At 58.0% G+C, this 18,357-nt stretch overlaps 2 protein-coding genes and 1 long non-coding RNA gene across 4 annotated transcripts in view; 1 reads left to right on the forward strand and 2 right to left on the reverse strand.

The window, feature by feature from the left end:
• Window positions 1-84: 84 nt before the first annotated feature.
• BCAR1 (BCAR1 scaffold protein, Cas family member) lies at window positions 85-6,926 on the reverse strand. Of its 2 annotated transcripts, XM_048316375.1 has the most exons (7): window positions 6,835-6,926; window positions 5,305-5,994; window positions 3,927-4,088; window positions 3,594-3,698; window positions 2,019-3,167; window positions 1,721-1,810; window positions 85-1,367 (listed from the first exon to the last, which is right to left on the reverse strand). In XM_048316375.1, the coding sequence occupies exons 1-7, from the start codon at window positions 6,844-6,846 to the stop codon at window positions 852-854; spliced, it is 2,724 nt and encodes a 907-aa protein (XP_048172332.1). In that variant the 5' UTR covers window positions 6,847-6,926; the 3' UTR covers window positions 85-851. The 2 variants fall into 2 exon arrangements, with proteins under 2 accessions (XP_048172332.1, XP_048172331.1); XM_048316374.1 differs by lacking the exon at window positions 6,835-6,926 and having other exon boundaries at window positions 5,305-6,069.
• LOC125331936 lies at window positions 6,176-13,632 on the forward strand. The gene is made up of 2 exons (XR_007206278.1): window positions 6,176-6,306; window positions 12,584-13,632. It is a non-coding gene; the product is annotated as an uncharacterized LOC125331936 (long non-coding RNA).
• Window positions 13,253-18,357, reverse strand: part of CFDP1 (craniofacial development protein 1) — a 62,167-nt gene continuing 57,062 nt past the window's right edge. Inside the window, exon 7 of the mRNA XM_048316376.1 lies at window positions 13,253-13,993. Within this exon, the coding sequence (XP_048172333.1) occupies window positions 13,903-13,993 (91 nt within the window). The 3' untranslated portion in view covers window positions 13,253-13,902. The remainder of the gene's footprint in view (window positions 13,994-18,357) is intronic.

The following is an 18,357-nucleotide window of genomic DNA, read 5'->3' on the forward strand; positions in this document are numbered from 1 at the left end:
TTCAGGAGGACAGCATCTCCCCAGCCCTGCCACAGGGCCTCTCCCTCACCCCAGCGGGCACACACAGATATCCAGGAGATGGGGGGTGTTTCTAGGCAAATCTTTATACTGCTGGGGGACTTGGGGCCAAGTTTTGGAGGGGGCTGCCACTTGGTAGCTCCGGGAACCAGCGGAAGCTTCCCCTGTGTTCAAAAGGCACCAGTTTTGGTTCGCATTTCAGTTACAGCTGGTACTGTAGCACAACCTAAGACGTGAGAACGCACAGCTTAGCCCCTTCCTGCCCCAGCAGCTCCCCACCACCCCTTACCCCCCTGGGGATGCCTATCCCCAGCCTCCAGCACACAAGGGGACAGTACAACCCATCTCTGTCACACTGTCCCACCATCACAGGGGGATGGCTTCCACATCATTAGAATCTCCTGGCCACCGTAGAGTGCTCCAGAGTGCACCATAGAGTCCTCCCAAGAGCGGAGCAGCCACAGCATCACCTCAAATTGCCAGGCACATCCTTGTCTCAACAGGGACATGGCCCCATGCCCTTCAGCCCAGGACTGACTGCCGGTTTTGTATGGAGAGAGGACAGCGGGGGAGGAGTGGGCATAGATCCACCTCCCAGCTTTGCTTCATTATGGGCACAGCTCAAACCATTCCTGGCCCCTGGCCAGAGGGAAGAAAGGATATAATGGCTGAAGCCCCTCACCTCTGTCCCCACAGAGCCCCAGCCACCCGGTGTGCATGGGAGTCTCTATGTACATGTCTGCTTACACCGGGCGGAGAGGACTTGCACGGAGGGAAATGCATGTCTGGGGAGGGGTGGGGGCCAGAGAGAGGGGACAGTGGCCCTGAGGCCATCACATGGCTGCCAGCTGGCCCAGCACCATCCTGAACTGCTGCGTGCTGTTGGCGAGGTCCTTGACACGCTCCACCATGTCCTTGGAGGCAGCAGGAGATGGGTAGTGGAGGGCGGCCGCCTTGGTGGTCATCACAATCTCCTTGAGCATCTCACAGAGGAGGTTGCTGTAGTGCATCACCTTGTGCTGGACATCCTGGGCCTTGGCCTGGCGGGACAGCGTGTCCCCAATGAAGACGAGCTTGTGGGCGCTGAGGATGACAAACTTGCTGTGGGCCACAAAGATTTTGGGAGGTTGGTTGGTGCTGACGGCAGTAAAGAAGGCGTCGACAGCATTGGTGAGCGTGGTGAGGTTGGCCTCGCACTGCTCCAGGTAGAAGAGGAGGAGCTGGCGGTCAGCAGGACACAGTGTCCCACCACCCCGCGCAGGGCTGTAGTGCTGGGGGGGGCTCCAGTTGGACAGGTCGTTGTCGATGGGGCGTGTCACCTCCTGCTCCAGCCGCTCAAACTGCTTCAGCTGTGGAAGAGACAGGCGTGAGGCAGGGTGGCCATTGAGCCAGCACCTGCTCCCCTCCATGGGGCCACCAGCACAGACGGCCATGGCCACCAGCCCCAGGGAACACAGTGAGGGACAGTGTCAGCCCCAGGACAGCCATGCCAGGCTCCTCTCCAGGATCAAGGTGCCTACGCCCCTCTCCACTGGCACAGCACTGGTATGGAAGGCAAGGTAAAACACACCATGGGAACATCCAGGGAAGAGGGCTGTGGTCAGATCAGCAGCAGAGGTTACAAGGGAAGCAAGACGTGGGGCCCTGCCTGCCCCAAGTGCTGTGCCCAGCAACACCCACCTGCCTGCCCCAGTGCCCTTACCTGCTGGTGCTCTAGCTGGTCCTTGCTCTGCCTGATGATGTTGCCTTTCTCCAGCAGCTCCTTCTGGGTCTTCTCAAACTCCTCCTTGCCCTGCAGGGGCATGACATGGAAGGGGTCAGCAACATCAGCCTTTCCAGAGAGTCCCCACCTGCCCTGGGACACCCCTGGTCCACACAGCCCTCAAGCTGGAGGGTAAAAGCAAAACATAGGCGGAAGCAGAGCAGCCTAATCCCCCTGTGCCACGGAGCCACCATCGCAAATGCTCCCTGTGGGAAGCAGCCCCCATACCCACGCCCACCTGGAGATGGACATAGTCATAATCCTCCATCCAGCCGCTCTCACTGTTCTCGTAGGGCCCATCAGGCGACTCCTGTGCCAGCAACTTGGGGGGGGAGGGCAGGGGCCGTGACTGGATGCTGCTGGCCTTGTCGGAGGGGTGAGGGGGCCCATGGCCACCGCTCTCCACCGCCGGCTTTGTCCGTTTGAAGAGGAGGGAGGCATTGCCATGCAGGAAGGAAGCCAACTGCTTGGTGTCATCAGGAACACCACGTGAGTGCATGATGAAGTGCTCCAAGTCATCTGTGCCTGGCTTGCTACTGGCCAGGGTACTGGGGGCCCAGTGGCAAGCGTCCAGCGCTTGGCCGTGCCGTGCCAGGGCCTGGTAGACCTCCTCCATCTTCTGCAGCTGCTTGCTGAGCTTCATGTAGAGGGAACGGTCGGAGGCCTGGGCAGCATTGCCCACTGCCCCCCGGGCAAACTCCAGCAGGTCCCGGAGGGCCGTCCGGACGCCCTCGGCTGCCCCACGGATGTTGGCAGCATTGGCCTCCATGTACTCAGGGCTGCGCCAGTTGGTGCTGATAAAGGACATGAGGTAGGAGACAGCGCTGCCGACGCCACTCTGGAGCTTGGCCAGTGTCTCCATGGCGGCATCCAAGTCCAGGGAGAACTCCTTGCCGGCTCCCTTAGCCGGCTCCTTCACAGGCACCACGTCCAGCGAGGATGTGGAGATGTTGCTGCGGGTGCTGCCTGTGCTGGAGGCTGAGAGGCGCTTGGCATCGGCACCCTTGGCCTCGCGGTCTACTTGCGGTGGGACATCGTAGATGTACTCGCCCTCCGTGTCCACAGAGCCCTTGCCTGGGGCGTGCAGATCCCGGGGCACATCGTACACCTCTTGGGAGGGGAAGGTGGATCCCCCCAGCTTCTTGAGGCTGGGGGGCACATCGTAGATCTCGTGGGAGAGCGGCAGCTCAGGAGCACCTTTCCCAGCTGCTGGGGGCACATCATAGACATCCTCCGGCAAGTAGGGCTCCTGCTGGGCCAGGATGAGGGGGTGGCGGGACGGGTCAAAGGCTTTCTGCTTGGCAAAGGCAGGTGGCACATCGTAGGTCTCCTCCCGCACTGGGCCATCCGGCACGTCCTTGCTCACTGAGGGGGGGACATCGTACACCTGCAAGGGCAGAGCAGTGGCACCATCAGCACTATTGGGAGAACTGGCCTGGGGCAGGTGTGGAGGTGCAGGCCGGCTGCCCCAACCTGTGGGGCATGTAAGTGCCAGCACTGGGCATCCAAGACGGCACTGGGTGGGCACCAGGATGAAGCCATGCACCACAGGAGTTCTCCTGCCCTTTGAGACAGGAATCACAAAATCCTAGAGCAGCCCAGGTTGGAAGGGACTTCAAAAGATCACCTGGTCCAACCTCATCCCCAGGATGTGAACATCCAGCAACCCATTCCTGGGCATCCTGAAAGCCTCCAGTGGCCAGGGACATCACCACATCTCTGGGGAGACTGATCCAGTAAATTATTTTTCTCCCTGTAAAAATCTGTTTGTCTTTCTTACACAGAGAAGCTGGGAGCTTCCAGCAGCACTTACAGTTTGGTGCAGGTTCTTCTCCACACTGGGGGGCACGTCGTAGATCTCCTGCCCCGGGTCCTGCCCACTGGGACCCTTCACTGCCATGGGAGGGGTGTCATAGACCTGTAGTGGGGAGGACATGGGACAATGTGTCAGAGATGGTGTGGCCACCCACCTCCTCTCAGGGATCAGCTGGAAATGGTGGAGGTGCTCAGAAGCAGCAACAAGGTCTGTAAAGTACAGTTTTGGGTACAATTTGGCCTGGTAATGGATCTCAGGCTGTGACAGATCATCTCCCATTCTTAAGGGCAAAAACCAGAGATTCAACCTTGACACTCCAAGCAGCCTCACCTCCTGGCTGAACTGGCTTGGGACCCCTCCTCGGACAGGCGGCACGTCGTAGATCTCCTGGGAGCCTGTGGAGATGAGGTGGCGAGGGAAATCGTATTCAACCTGCTCACCCTTGGGCGAGTCATAGACATACACCTGCCCCACGCGGGTGGGCACCAGCACCTGGAAAGAGGGAAAAGACATGATGTGGGCGCTGCCAAGCATCTCCCACCCTGCATCATTCCCTCAAAACCCAGCAATGGGGCCAGAGAGAGGATGGTTGCTGGATTCTGTACTGGATTGCCTGGAATTAGGGTCTGGCCGGTGCCACGGGAGGGCGCTCCCCGGCCGGGCGTGCGGGGATGCCGGGGACGGGATGATATCACCGGTTATTTATAGCGGCGATAGAGTCTCAGCGAGAGACAAAGCCCGGCCGGCACGGCCGTGGCATGCAGAACGCAACGGCCGATTCGCACGTCCAGGCGTGGGCCGGGGTCTGCCAACGCCTGGAGATCCCTGCCCACAGCTCCAAGCCTGAATGGGTCATTTCATGGTGACACCAGAGCGGAAAATAACCAAACCCAGAGGGTAACGGCACCCTGCCCAACCAGTGCCAAGGAGGGCTGAGGTGTTGGGCTGGTTCTTCCTTTTAGGATGTTCCTTGTGCCCTGGCTGTGATTTGGCAGTTCCCTCCCCTCACTGGCTCCTTCCCAGGGGTATGAGTTGGAGTAGCCTTCCCAGAAAACACAATACTGAAAGCACCTCACTCCTCTTCCCCAGGATGACGTGCCAGGGAAGAGGCAGAGCCAGAAGGAGGCTGGTGTCCGGGATGGAGCCGTTAAGCTCCATGCTGGGGACAAGCCTGGTGGCTCACCCTTGCCTCACCAGTGTATCTAGCAAGTACTGGCAGGCTGCCTGGCACAGTTGGGAAATGCTGGCACCGCCTGTCTGTTCCTGTGTGCGCTCCCAGGAGGAACGAAACCTCATAGCATTGTACTGGGTACCACAGCTACTTCCACAGCTCCAGAATCTGGCATCCCAAAACAGCTCTTGGGTTACCAACACCCTGTGCCCATACCAGACACACTGCCATGCCCTGGGTGACACCAGCAGAGCCCACACAAGAGACCATCAGGACCAGAGTGCTGAATGCTGTGCCAGCCCCAAGAGGGGCAGCCCACACCAACTGGGGCACCTCAGCAGGGACTCTCCCAGTGCACCCACTCCTGCCAGCAGTGCAGGCAAAGATGCCCACACAACCCCAGCAATGGGCACATGGGCTGCCGTCTCCAAGAGTGGCAAGCTGAGAAGCCCAAGCTGTGCCACCCACTCACACCCGTGGACCACAGAGCACCCCACAACCACAACACACTCCCCACTTCCAGTCTCTGCATCCTACCTTTCCCTGGGGCTTGTGCCCTTCCCAGCTCCTCATGTCCAACGATGGTGGCACCTGGTAGATTTCTTGAGCCTGACCAGCTGAGGGAGGAACCTGGTAGACATCCTGAGGGGGACTGGCAGACCCCCCTGGGTAAGCCTCTGCTGCCTGGCCCAGGGAGGGGGGCACCTGGTAGATCTCCTGGCCAGGGCTGGGGAAGGTGTGGGGAGGTGCCTGCTTCGGGTAGGTGGAAGGCTGCTTAGCTGGGGCAGGAGGAAACTGTCCAGTGGGCGCTGAGCCCGGGTATAAACCCTGCTGTCCCTTGTTGGGGACCGGCATCAGGTAGACATTGTCCCCTTGGGGGGCATAAGCAGGGTGCATGGGTGTGTACTGCGAGGCAGGTGACAGCGGGGTGTAGCCCCCTTGGTGATGGAAGGACAGAGCTGGCTGGGGCACCGATGGCTGCGGCGGTGCCTGCCCCTGTGCCGGGCCAGGCGCTTGCTGCTGCGGCTGCTTCTTGTCGTACATCCCGACCAGGATCTTGAGGCGGTTCCCGGGAACGATGCCCTGCCGGCCATGGAGCGAACAGAGCCACCAGCCGTCCAGCCCCTGCGTGTTGCGCTCCAGCACCGTCATGATGTCGCCCTTGCGGAAGGAGAGCTCGTCCGGGGACTCGGCCACGTTGTCGTACAGCGCCTTGGCCAGCACGTTCTGGAAGAGAGCCCCGCGCCGGGGCGGTGAGCCGGGCCCCGCCGGCCGGTGGGGCGTCATCCCGGCGGGCGACAGCGGGGCTGCAGCTCAGCACCGGGACGGAGCCCCACGGGCCGGGGGCTTCGCCGAGCAGTTCCCGCCAGCTGGATCTCCCCGCTCCAGCCACCGCGGGATTCCCCGCTGGAGCAAAACCCACCCTTCCCAGAGGTGGTGCTGGGAAGGGGCCGGGCCCTTCCGCCTCTCCGGTTTCGGGGGGCCTCCTCTGCCTCTCCCGCCCCTTCCCTCCGCCGACTGGGAGGAAGTGCCGGGGCGGTGAGTCAGCCGTGACCGTGGCCATCCCACGGCACCCGTCGCCGGGCCCGGGCCCCTTCCACCCCGCGGGGTCCCCGAGCCGGGCCACGGCAGCACCTGCCAGCGCCGCTCGGGACCGTGGCAGCGGGACAGGTCGCGGCCCGCCCGATATGGCAGGGCCGGACTCCCGGCTGTCCCGCGGCCCTGCCCGCCGCCGGTGCCGCCTCGCCCGCTGGGACGGGGGGCGGAGGCCTGAGGAGGCCCCTGGCCCCGGTGGGCCCCCCGCGGGTCCCGCAGCGCCCTGACCCGCCGGGAGGGAGGGAGCGAGGGAAGGCAAGGCCTGGCCGCCCCGGTGCGGGGGAGCTCGGCCAAGGTCACCCCAGTGGGATCGGCCGCACAGGAGAGGCCCTGCCCGGGGCGAGCGGTGAGAGGGCTGCGGCCTTCCTCCTCGTCGTCCTCCTCCTCCAACGGGGCCCCGCAGCAGCCGTTCCCCCGCGCCCTACTTGTCCCCGCACACGCCCCCGTGTCCTCCCCTGTGCCCCCGCTCACCAGGTAGTTCATCTTCCCGCGGGGCCACTCCGGCCGCAGCGAGGGCGGCGGGCCGGGTGCGGGGCCGAGGGCCGGGCCGGGCCGGGCCGGGGGCGGCGGGGCCGGGGCGCGCGGGCGGCGGCGGCGCCGTAGCGATCGTTATAGCGCCGCGCGCGCCCGGCCCGGCCGCTCCGCCCGCCCCCATTGGCTGCGCCCGCCCGGGGGGCGGGGCCGGGGCGAGGGGCGGGAAAGGGGCGGGGCCGGGGCGAGGGGCGGGGCGGGCACGGGAGGGCGGGGGGGCTGTGGCGGGCGGGCAGCGCGTGCGTGAGGGGCGTGAAACGGGTGTGGCACGTGCCACGGGGGTGTGACACCTGCCACGGGGGTGTGACCAAGTGCGACAAAGGGTACGGGGTGTGGAACCGGCGTGCAACAGCTGTGTACGGAAGGGTGTGCAACAGGTGTTGTAGTGGGCCTGCACTTAGTGTGCAGCAAAGGCTCTATGGGTGTGTAATGGATGTGCAAGTGAAGGAAAAAGACTCTGCAATGGGTGTGTAATGAGCAAAGGGCATCAAAGGTTAATGGGCGGGTGTGCAATGGTTGTGCAATAAAGGGTAACAGGTAACTGGGGTGTTCTGGGGGGTGCGATGGGGATGGTGTGTAATGGCAGCGGGATATAAGGGGCAGGGTAGCTGTAGGTGCAGTGGCTCGCATGGCACACCCTGGCACACATGGGACACCTGGCACACAGGGCACACCATAGTACCCGTGGCACACCACGGCTGGCTGCCTGGCCTGTTCCAACAGCCGGGCCACATGGCCCATAGGCGCCCCAACAGCCGGTAAGCCTGGGTTTGGCATCGCTGTATGCTGTGCCATGGTCCCTGCCATCATCTGCAAAGAGCTGGGAGCAAGCTGGGAGGGCAGCTGCAGCTGGGAGCTGTGGGAGGCACATGTGTGAGCTGCATGGGGGCACAGGACCTATGGACATGCATAGGCTGCACAGACACCTACGCTGCTCCCCAAGCGTGTGAGAGCTGGAGCACACAGGGAACCAAGGGAAGGGACACAAGTGGTGCCTGCAGCCAGTGGGCTCATGGGCAAATGGGCAGTGAGTGGGCCTGTGTGAGACCATGGGCCAGTGAGCGAGTGGTGCATGTGGAGACAGGCCAGGAACGTGCCCCTGACTGTGCACGTGCCTCCCGGCTGCAGTCCCCATCACAGCATTCTCTCTCACCCTCTGGGGTTACTTTCAGGTGACACCAGGGTATGGCGGCAGAGTTGAGGCCAGATTGCAAACACACGCCCTTCCCCAAAAAGCAGTACTTGAGCCACCACCACTGTCCCCAGCTTGGAGGCAAGTGTCCCTGTGTATCACTGGCAGAAAGGGAAACTGAGGCACAGCTGTGGGTGGGAGACATCCGGTGGCAGGGACTGCGGTCGTGCCCACAAACCGCAGTTGCCCTGGCGGGCACAGCCTGAGGACTGTGGTTTCCTCTTGTTGGTGACAGTGGTGACAGTGCAGGCACTGAGCATCGTGGGCATCCTTGGGATGGGCTCCAAGCTCCCCAGCCTCTCTCCTGCCACTCTACAGCTGATCCCATGAAGCCACGTGTTTGCTTTGGAGACGCTGAGCCTGGTGTGGACCCACCAGGCCAGGGTCTCATGGGATCCCCGAGTTGTCCCCAGGGTGAAGCTGCTACCACATGCCTTCAGGCAGGTGTTGAGGGGCCACAAGCTTCCGGACTTAAAAACAGTGGGGATTTCACTTTTCCCTCTCCCTGTGTTGATGCTCAGATCAAAGTGTTCACTGTCAAACTCAATCCCATTTTCAGTCCATCAGAGCCAAAAATCACCGCTTGCATCTGCTGAGCAGTCTGAGCTGGAAACAGCTCCTGCACATCCCTGCTTCCACAGCCAAGCGCCCATGGGGCGACAGGCACCAACAGGTCTCCCTTTGGCTTCTCCCACCTTTGAGAAAATGAAATGCCAAAGAGAAGATGAAAAGTGGAGCATTACAGGGGCCCTGCAGCACTGGGGATGCTCAGAGCTGAACTGGCTGCCGGAGCATCCCTGTACTGCTGCCAGTGGGGTGCGGTGAGGGTCCCACCAGTCGCATGCTGTGATTCTCTGCCAGCTCCAGTGGACACAGGGCTGGGTGTTTCGGGATGGATGGTCCTTGGGATGCAGGTTGCCCCAGCAACGGTTGCTATGGAAAACACTTGAGTGGCAAAATTTCCAGCCATATTCATGTGTCCGTCATTGTCTTCCGGAGAGTCCCTGGTGTATGGTGAGCCAGGCACGGCTGGCTCCGCATGGGCAGGCTGCTGCTGCGGCTGCAGGGGACTGGCTGTGCTGGGCCCAGCTTTTCCTGGCTTTTTGCAGCTTTTCTTGCTGGGTGTGGTATGAGAAAGTGCAGGAAGACTCCAAAGTGAGATTTGGGGGAGCATAGTAGATGTACAATGGACAGGGTGAACAGGCTGTGCCGTGCCATGCCGTATTAATTGGCTAGCTGCCAATTAATGTCCTATTGGCCCAGCCATGTCCCAGCCATTGGATGAGATTCATTTTGGTGAATCAAATGCAGGGCACAGCTCTGGGACAGTGGGACATACCAGGAAATGGGCTGGCATTGGGATGTTTGCAGGGACCAGCAGCTTCGGCTGGGGCTTCCTGCTCCTGCCCACAGCCCTGCTAGGTCTGTGCTTCGGAAAGCCACTCCCCACCTCCTGGAGCAGCAATAGGATTACACGGGACTGAGTCTCCTAGCAATGAATGAGGAAATAAATCCTATAAGGCAGGACAGGATTTATTAGACTTCAATATTCTGGAAATAATGAGGACATTTCTCTTGGCTTGTAATATCACAGGACCCAACAGGATCACAAGCAGGATTTATCCCCACGCTTCTCCATGGCACTGGGTCAGTTCTTAGCTGTGGAGAGAAGATGCTGGGGGAGGCTGCTTGCCTTTCCAAAGAGCAGGATGGCAGGGCACACCCTCATCTCCAGCAAAGCCAAGGCGGGCTGCAGGCTGCAGGCTGCCCCAACAGTAGCAGCTCTGTTTGTGTCCCCATTCATCCCCTACTGAGGGCTGGCGCTGATCCTCGCCCCCGGCTGGGGCTCACTGCTGGGAGCGGGAAGAGCTGACAGTGGCAAGGGCCGGCTGTGCCATCATCATCAGCTGAGTTTCAAATGCCAGTGCCAGCACCCACCACCCACCAGCAAGGATGCCCCGGGCTTGGGGACCCTCAAATGGGGTGGAAGACCCATGGGCTACTCCATTACTCCCCATTAGTTTTGAGCATGCTGCAAACAGAATCCCTCTGTGCTGCTGGGTGAGACATTGCTGTGAAGGAAAGAGGTGGGAAGAGGCTGAAAACAACATCTTGGAAAAGAGGATGTGATGCTGCCAGCATCACCTTCCAGGCACCACCTCTGCCCCTTGGGAAATTGCTGCCCTGGCTGTGGGCAGATGCTCCTAGGGACAGCTCCACACTCTGGTCCCTCCTTCTCCCAGCTGACATGCTTTGCCCCATGGCAGCTCTGTCCATGAAACCTGTTGTGGTCCTTGGGACAGTCTGGGGCTATGGGACGCACCCCCAGGCAGCCAGCATTCAATCTCCTCCCATGTGAAGAGCCAACATTTATTCCCACATCCCTTTCACTGAAGCAGTGTTAAATGCAGTGTTACCTCCCTGTCGTGATTCCTGTGGCCCTGTAATTGCCCCTGCAAACCCCAGCAGATCAGGAAAGCTGAGCCTGTGGGTGTGGGTTGGACACAGCTGGTTTTACCATGGCCTCAGCACACGGACACCACGGCAGAAGCCCTGACCATCAGGACACACAGACACAATCGGAGCCTTGTTTGGGGCTCAGCTGCACAAGGGGCCCCTTCAGGCAGCCAGGGAAGGGGGAGCTCCTTGGGGCGAAGTGATGCTCTGGCCATGAGGGACTCCTTATAGGGTCAAAATTACCCCAAGCAAATGCCCAGGGCAGGTCCCAACCCCATGGATGACATGAGCTTCTCAGAGAAGACAGCTCAAGGTGGGAATGTCTCAAAAGATGGACCCACATCTCCTGAGAACATTGCTCCTCACAGAAAGTGCAGGGCTGCTGGGGACATCAAGGGCTGGTGGGGACACTGAGGGCTGGTGGATCCTGGGGCCACCCCCCTTCATGGGAAGTTGACTGGGCAATGGAAATAGCAAGCAGAGAGGGGTTTTGGTTGGGGTTTTTTTTCCCTTCTGAAGCAGCCAAGCTGTGTTTTCTGGAGACCTGTAAATCACTCCTCGTCTTCAGGAAAGAAAGGCGAGGAATACATGATCCAACCAAGCAAAAACGCAGGACGCTTGGGAGCATGGAGGAAGTCAGGAATCAGCCCAAGCTGGAGGCTGCCTCCCGGCTGTCCCGCCAAGCCTGTCCCAGCTTGCTGGGCCAGGAGCTGGCACTGTAGCCCAGCATCCTCAAGCTGAGCTGGGCACACCACGCTGCCACGAGCTGGGGAGCCCAGCAGAGAGGGGAGTTGAGGCTCTCAGCCACTGCCTTAAACTGCACTTTTCCAGCAAGTCAGGTCGCTTCCAAGATTTCAAGATTTTCCACATTTACTCAGCTGAAGAGAAGAAAAAACTCCAGAAGAGAGGCTGGAGGGTTTGCGGAGAACATAGCTAGGGCTGGCAGGCAGGATCCCATAAACTGAGGGTCATCAATTCTCCCAGTTCACCAGCGTGCCAGGGGAGGCTGTGCTGGCCACATCCCTCTAACACACTGTTAGCGTGCATGTGAATCCAAAGCCACCCCTAAGCCATCCAGAGCCAGATGCAGCTGCAGGACTCACTACGGACACAGCCTGGAGCTCTTTAATGCTTTTAAAAACAAGGCTGGGTTTGGTGCCTCTGGCCTTTGGGATCTCCAAGGGTACTTGTTGCATCTCCATTCTACTCTTGCTCATAATACAGTGCACTGAATTATTTTCCATTTCTTACCTACTTGGTGCTGCCGAGCTGCTGGAGCAGAAAGGGCCCTAGAATGCAGCACGGATACTCACTCTGTGGCAAAGGTTTTGGTTGTCAGCCCCCAAAAGCCAGATGCCACGGGGACCCAGCTTCTGCAAGGGTGACCCTTCCTGCCTCTGTCCAGCATCAGGGTCATGGGGGACACAGGGCAGAGAAGTTCCCAAATATTCCCTCCTCTCCTCTCAGCAACAGAAGAGCAAAAGGCAAATAATTTCCCTGGCTGCCTGCTCAGCACTCACAGCAGGCCCAGCCCTCCCAGCCCTCCCAGCCCTGCTTGTGGCTGCCTTGGCATCTCACCATCTTCGGGGATCTGCAGCAAAACAAGCCTGGGCTGCCTTGGGGTCCCTGTTGGGAGGGACCCTGTAAGGAGGGCAGGACAGCACGTAAGGAGAGAAGGTGCTGGAAATGGTCCAGCACTACCATTCGGAGCAGGAGAGCAACCCAACTACTGCAGCAGCATCTGCCTCGCTCTACTGAGGTCCAGCCAGGGCCACTCACTGACACTCAGGAGCCCCAAGCTGAGATACCCCCACAAAAGTTCCCAGCACAGAGATTCTGGTTGTTTTTGCAACCTAAGCCAGAGCAGCAACTGGCTTGAAAGTGTTTGGAGATGAAAACATGCCATCACTCTGTTGTTTTGTTTCTGTCCAATTTCAGGCTTGTTTCAGCAGGTCCATTACAGCTGATTCTGTACAGAACAGGGTGCCAAAGGCTGCAACTCCCCTGAGCACGTGGTGTTTTTTCTTGTCTATCCTGCAGCATGGCCACAGAGCAGGGGCTGACTCAGCAGTGGACACGAGCCCAAGGCTCAGACCGTGCTCAGAGCTGCAGGCAAGGGGCCATCGGCAGCGACGGCATCGCTCGCCCGGTGGGCGGGAAGGATGGGGCTTGTGCTGCTCTCCCCTGGCACAGCACCAGCGTGGGCTGCCCCACCAAGCAAGCCCAGAGCATCCTGGGGGGAAATGCTGGTGAGTACCTCCATTGCAAGGATGTGCACAGGCCAGACATTGGGAGCTGCCCAACTCCACCAGAGCCAGGCCAGCAGGGATGGCCAGGATGATGGTGCGTTGCTGGTCTCCTGCTCCGGCTGCTCATTCCACACCCAGGAGCCTTGGCCTGCCCTTCCAGGCAGCTGCACTTAGTCCCTGTGTGGCCATGCTTTGGATGGGTTTCATTACTCCTGCAGCACTGCTACAGGACTACACTGACCTTGTCACCCTCAATTCTGGATTTCATTGCACCTCCAGCCCCAGTACTGAGGAGGGAAAGTGATTCAAGCACTTACTCTGACCCCCAGGCTGCTATCAGGGCACACACTGGGCACCTCTGAGAGAGGTTTTTATGACTGCAGACACTCCTTACTCTACGTGATCCTTAATTTCTTTGTCCTCTGCTTCCCACACAAACCACACTGCCAGCATGCAAGAGTGTTGGGATGGAATACTTTATTCACGTGAACACTCAGATCCTGGCCCTTCCTGCCTGCTGCAGCTGCTCCCATCTTCTTGACAGCGTGAACAAGGAAGGATTTCTTCACCAGCTTGCTTAACCCCCCCCAGCATCATCAGACCCCACAAACAAGTACAGACAGTTTGGCTTTGTCTGGACAGGAGCAGAAGGCGGAGGGGCAGGGAGTGCTGCGGGGCTGGCAGAGCAGGGAGAAGGGCTCCAGCCCACAGCTTGCGTATGCACTGCAGCCATGAAACCTTCCTGCAGCCCCACTCTCACCACCAAACATGCCAGTACTCTCCCAGCCTTGGTGGTTCCTCCTGCTGCCAGAAGCACCTGGGATTGGTAAAGGATGGGTGCCACCACCTCTTCTCCTTGGAAAGTTGTTGCCAGAATTACACCAGTGTCTTCTATCACCTGCTGGGCCATTTAACCCTCAAAGTGCCCCCATTGACAAATACCCTCCCCAAACTATTACAGTAAAAGGAAAACCCTGTATATTGAGACATACAGGCTGAGTCTTGGGTAGAGAACAGTTTCTGTGCTTGGTGGTCGTTGGTGGCTGGCAGCCCCCAGCCAGCCCTGGGGCACAGAAGGGGGCAGGATCCCCCACGGCCACCCCTGGCACGTCAGGGCTTCATCCTGCTCAGTCTGATGTCACGTTCAATTTCGAACTGCCTGTGATCCACGCGCTCCAGGAACGCTTTCCTCTCGATGTACCTGCAGGGAGGCAGAGGCAGAGGCTGTGAGCAGTGCCCGTGGCAGTCTGTGTGGCTCCCACCCTGGGGCAAACCCCACCCGAAGGGACAAGCAGAGAGGGAAACCACCATCTGCCTCCTTCCCTCTCTTTCCATGAACTGATCACTCCACTGAACATCTCCTATGGACACCAAAACTGCTCTATGGCCTGCTGGCTGTCATCTGGGGGACTCCCAGAGGTCTGGTGGTTCCACAGGCTAGAGAACTGAACTGGCTGATTCTGGTTCCAGCTCTTCTCCTACAGCTGAGAAATGTCCTCCACAGACACCTTGAAGGGGATCAGAGTAGGCCTTTGCACCACCCAGCAAAGCATCTCAAACCCAACCACAACCCTCAATACAAGCTCACAGGCCCATGATAAAAGCCAGGAACAGACACATGGAGCAATAGGGATGCAAAAAGCATCACCCAGCAAGCCTGCAGCAGCTCAGGGATGCAGGCCAGGGGCTTCCCAGCCACAGACCAGCTCCTAACCACCACTGAGTAAATACTGAGTGCTGCCCTTCAGCACAGCACCTGAGTGCTGCGAGGAAGAAGGCACGCCTGCTCATTAATGGCATGCAGCTGAATTTTAATGTATTTTGCTGCAAACCCTTGCCACAGACAGCCCGGGGCTGTGCTACTAATTAACCTACAGAGGGAGTGAAATTGCAATTCAAAACAGGAGCTGTAATTGAATCATCACAATTGTTCTGCATTTGTTCCAGGGTGGCAAACACTGGACTGCCATCACAAGGTCATTAAACTTGTGTGCAAGATGCACAGGGAACCACTGAATTTGGCTGTTCTGTCAGTCACTGCTTTTCCTGCTCACCAGGAGCAAGACCAAAGCCTAAGGGAAGATGAGCATTTCAGGCTCTGCGGGTTTTCCAGGCTGCTGGGTGGCTGGCAGTGTGCATGAAGGTGCCCAAGAACTGCACAGAAAGGTTGAAGGTCTCTCCTATCAGTGGTCTCTCTGAGACAGATGGACATTTGGTGATGAGGTCCCTGCAAGGTCAGGCTGGATGGGCCTCTAAGCAATCTGATCTAGATAAAGAATCTCTGCTCACTGCTGGGGGTTGGATTAGTTGGCCCTTAAAAGTCCCTTCCAACATGAACCATTCCGTGATTCTGCAATTCTTTATGCTACAACTACTGAACCAGTACTGAATGTGTTCCCAGTAGGGAGCATTTGCCCTTGCTGCAAGGGACAGCCCTGACACTCCTGCCCATCCAGTCATCATTGGAAATGAATTAATCCAGATTCTTTTCAGCAAGTGATTCCCCCAAGCGAGTGAACGGCCCTATGCATCGCTGCTGCCACCCCCTTCCCATCGCAGCTCCAGCCCGTCTCGTGCTGACACAACTGGGTCAGCTCATCTCTGCTGACTGGGAGGGGCAGGGACCAGCATGGCGCAATGTAGGCAAAGAGCTCGCTGGGAGGAGGTATTTTTGTGGCCCCTGCCCCTCACCGTTGGAGAAGGGTTGTGCAGAGGCCCCCTCCCCACACTGGTTCAGGAAAGGCAGGCAGGGGAGTGTCGCTTCCCTTTATCCCTGCAAGCAGGGAGGCGACCGGCTCCTAGGGCTGGGCTCAGAGAGGCCACAGGAAGGAAGCTGAGGGGTCATGCTGTATGTGCTCAGTGTCATACTGCTGGGTGTGTGGCTTTTCTCCCCCTCCACTGCTAAACACCAACCACAACCCCATCTGGGAAGACAAGGACAGGAATTACTGATGTTCATCTGGGAACAACCCAATGGCCTGGGCAGTGACAGCCCAACCTACTGAATCTGAAGCTCCTTTGGCCTCTCTGCGACACCCATCTATCAACCTCAGCAAGGAGTCAGTCTCTTTCTCCTCCTCTTCCTCCCTGACTTCTGTGCCTCTCTGGTGGGCAGGGCCTGGCTCCTGGGGGATCGATATGGATCATGAACCAGGAATGCGGTCTCACAGCTGCAGCCAGCAGCGCTGCATGGAGGAGGAACCGCGACGTCATCCCATGGCGTTGTCCTTGGCTGGCCACAGCAAAGAGCTGTAGGTGACAGAGCAGACCTCCCAGGCACTACCTGTGCATACACTGGGGCTTGTGGGGCCTGGCCGGCTTGTGCTGCAGGCACACAGGGGCTGGAGGTGCAGATGCAAGCTGCAGGGTCGGCACAAGCCCCTCTGTGCTCTGAAGCCTGTGCTGGAGCTGCAGCTCTCTTTGTGCTCAGCCAGCTCCATGCAGCCGACAGCAAGGCACCACCCAACATGGTGCAAAGTGCGTGAGCGAGGCACAAACATCCGTCCTGAGCTTGTCTAAACAACCTTTGCTACCTGAATCAATACCTTCCTGTAAATTATCAACCTGCCTGGAAACAGGGCAGCTGTGATCCATGGCAGAGCAAAGTAAATCCATTGGGAGCAAGGCTGTCTCTGCTAACAAGGGCAGCTGCAAGCTGCTCTGGGGAGGGTCTCAGTGGTGCTGCCTGTCCCCTGTCAGTCACCATCAGTCACCCGGTGCAGGAGTGCACGGGGCCGGCTGCTCCCCCATGGGGCTGCCCTACAAAGGTGGCCCAATTAAGAGGCCACTACACATTTCCATTTATAAAGCACATCAGAGAGATGAACAGCAAAGGGGATAGCTGCCTCTGCTCCTTACTCTAGCCACTCCTGTCAAATCCAGGACAGGCCCTCAGGACCTGAACAGCCAGGCTGTAAAAGCCCAGATTCTACTCCTAAGGAAATGCAAATCACTAGATGGGGGCTGGTAGTACAAGGGGTGGAAAATCAGGCAAGGGATGATAGAGCCATTGGGCAGCACATGTCCCCTCTGTCTTGGAAATTCTAGGCCCAGGCTGTGGCTGGCTGATAACTAGCACTGGCAGCAGAAAGATGCCACAGCCCCACTGCTCCACTGATTGCCAGTGTTCTGGCCAAGCATGTGCAGCTGCTGGAGAAGGGCCAGGGAGGTATGAGGAGCTCTGGGCTGGAGCAACTTCTACAGGGTTAGCACAAAAAAGAAGTTTAGCCTGTCTTTGCTCCTGAGCAAAACGTAAAGCTTCCTGCCTTCCTTGAGACACACATGGACCATCTCTGTAAGTGCACAGGATGTGTGGCATCAAGCAAACATCTCCAGGAGTGGGCTGTAGCTTTCCTTGTCAGGCAGACATTTACAGTCACACAGCAGAACACATGGGGAGCAGAGGTTTCTAACAGCACCAGGGATTAAAGGCAGTGCCCTGCTCTCGCCTGCCTGGGTTGAAGGGTTAACAACAGCTCATTACAATTTTTATAGAGATGTGTAAATGATTGCCCACTGAAGGGTGAGCACGGTTGACATTATTAAAGTAGAAGAGGCAGCTGCAGAAGGCACAACAGGCTCCTGTGAAATGACCTGAGGCTGGCAGCAGCTGTGTCTGTGTGACCTGCCCCCCAGGCGGGCTGGCTGCTCTGTGACAATACTGCACCCTTAACACTGAGGTGGCCTGTAAGCAGAAATGCAATGGACTGTGCCTCCATTGGTGCTCCTCCCTTCTCCCTTTACCTTGAAGGTGAAAGTAATTCCTAGTGAGGAGATACTCCGTTGATCCCCTCACACTACGTGCCTGACTAGTATAAACATATTTGTAAGGAGCGTCTGAAGTTATCCTGGCATTATGTTCCTCATTTGTTTAATGACAAAAACTGCTTGCCAAGAGCTCAGCAGATTTTCTATCCTGGGATGTGACAGGCAGCAAAACCCAAAGCTGTCCAAGATTAAAGATGCTCTTAAAATTGCTGCTCTGCTTTGCTCATCTTTTCCATGTGCTGATCCCTTCTTTAGCCTTCAAGGACCATTACGTGAATCTGCAGAAAGGTTTGCCATGCATGAAGAGCAAGCTGTCCTGCTTGAATGGGGTGGGAAAGGAAACAGCACTGGCAAAGAACAGTCGACATACTGGGTTTGGGCACACAAGAGATGACAGGAAACACTGCTCTGCCACACCTGTATGTGGTGTAAATCATTCACCTCCTTGGACTTCAGGGATCTTGGAGGAACAGCTGCCCCTCTCCAGCACTCCAACTGAATTGCTCTACTTGTTCAAGGGCATGGAACCAGAAACAGGGGAGATCTGATAGAGAAGGTGTGTTGTGGAAGGGTGCAAGACCAAACTGAAAATATCTATTTGACAGTTATAAAATACCTGTTTAAAATAGAAAAACCAATCTGTTGGAATGCAGAAGCTCTGAGTTTTTCCTGTGGAGTAGAAGAACAGCTTATAATAAAATATACATTTTATGAGCTGTCCACTAAGCTGGTTATGTTTTCCCAGAGCTTAGCAAAGCAATTGTACTGGAAATGCCACTTCTGATCTCATTATCACTC

This window comes from Corvus hawaiiensis, chromosome 12 (genome assembly GCF_020740725.1).
Source record: "Corvus hawaiiensis isolate bCorHaw1 chromosome 12, bCorHaw1.pri.cur, whole genome shotgun sequence".
Classification (NCBI taxonomy): Eukaryota; Metazoa; Chordata; class Aves; order Passeriformes; family Corvidae; genus Corvus; species Corvus hawaiiensis.

Coding starts and splice junctions, on each gene's coding strand:
- BCAR1 (XM_048316374.1), bottom strand. CDS start 6,054: ATGACGCCCCACCGGCCGGCGGGGCCCGGCTCACCGCCCCGGCGCGGG. Junction 1,811..2,018: donor ATGACTATGTCCATCTCCAG/GTGGGCGTGGGT, acceptor ATGCCCCTGCAG/GGCAAGGAGGAGTTTGAGAA. Junction 1,368..1,720: donor ACCAGCTAGAGCACCAGCAG/GTAAGGGCACTG, acceptor TCTCTTCCACAG/CTGAAGCAGTTTGAGCGGCT.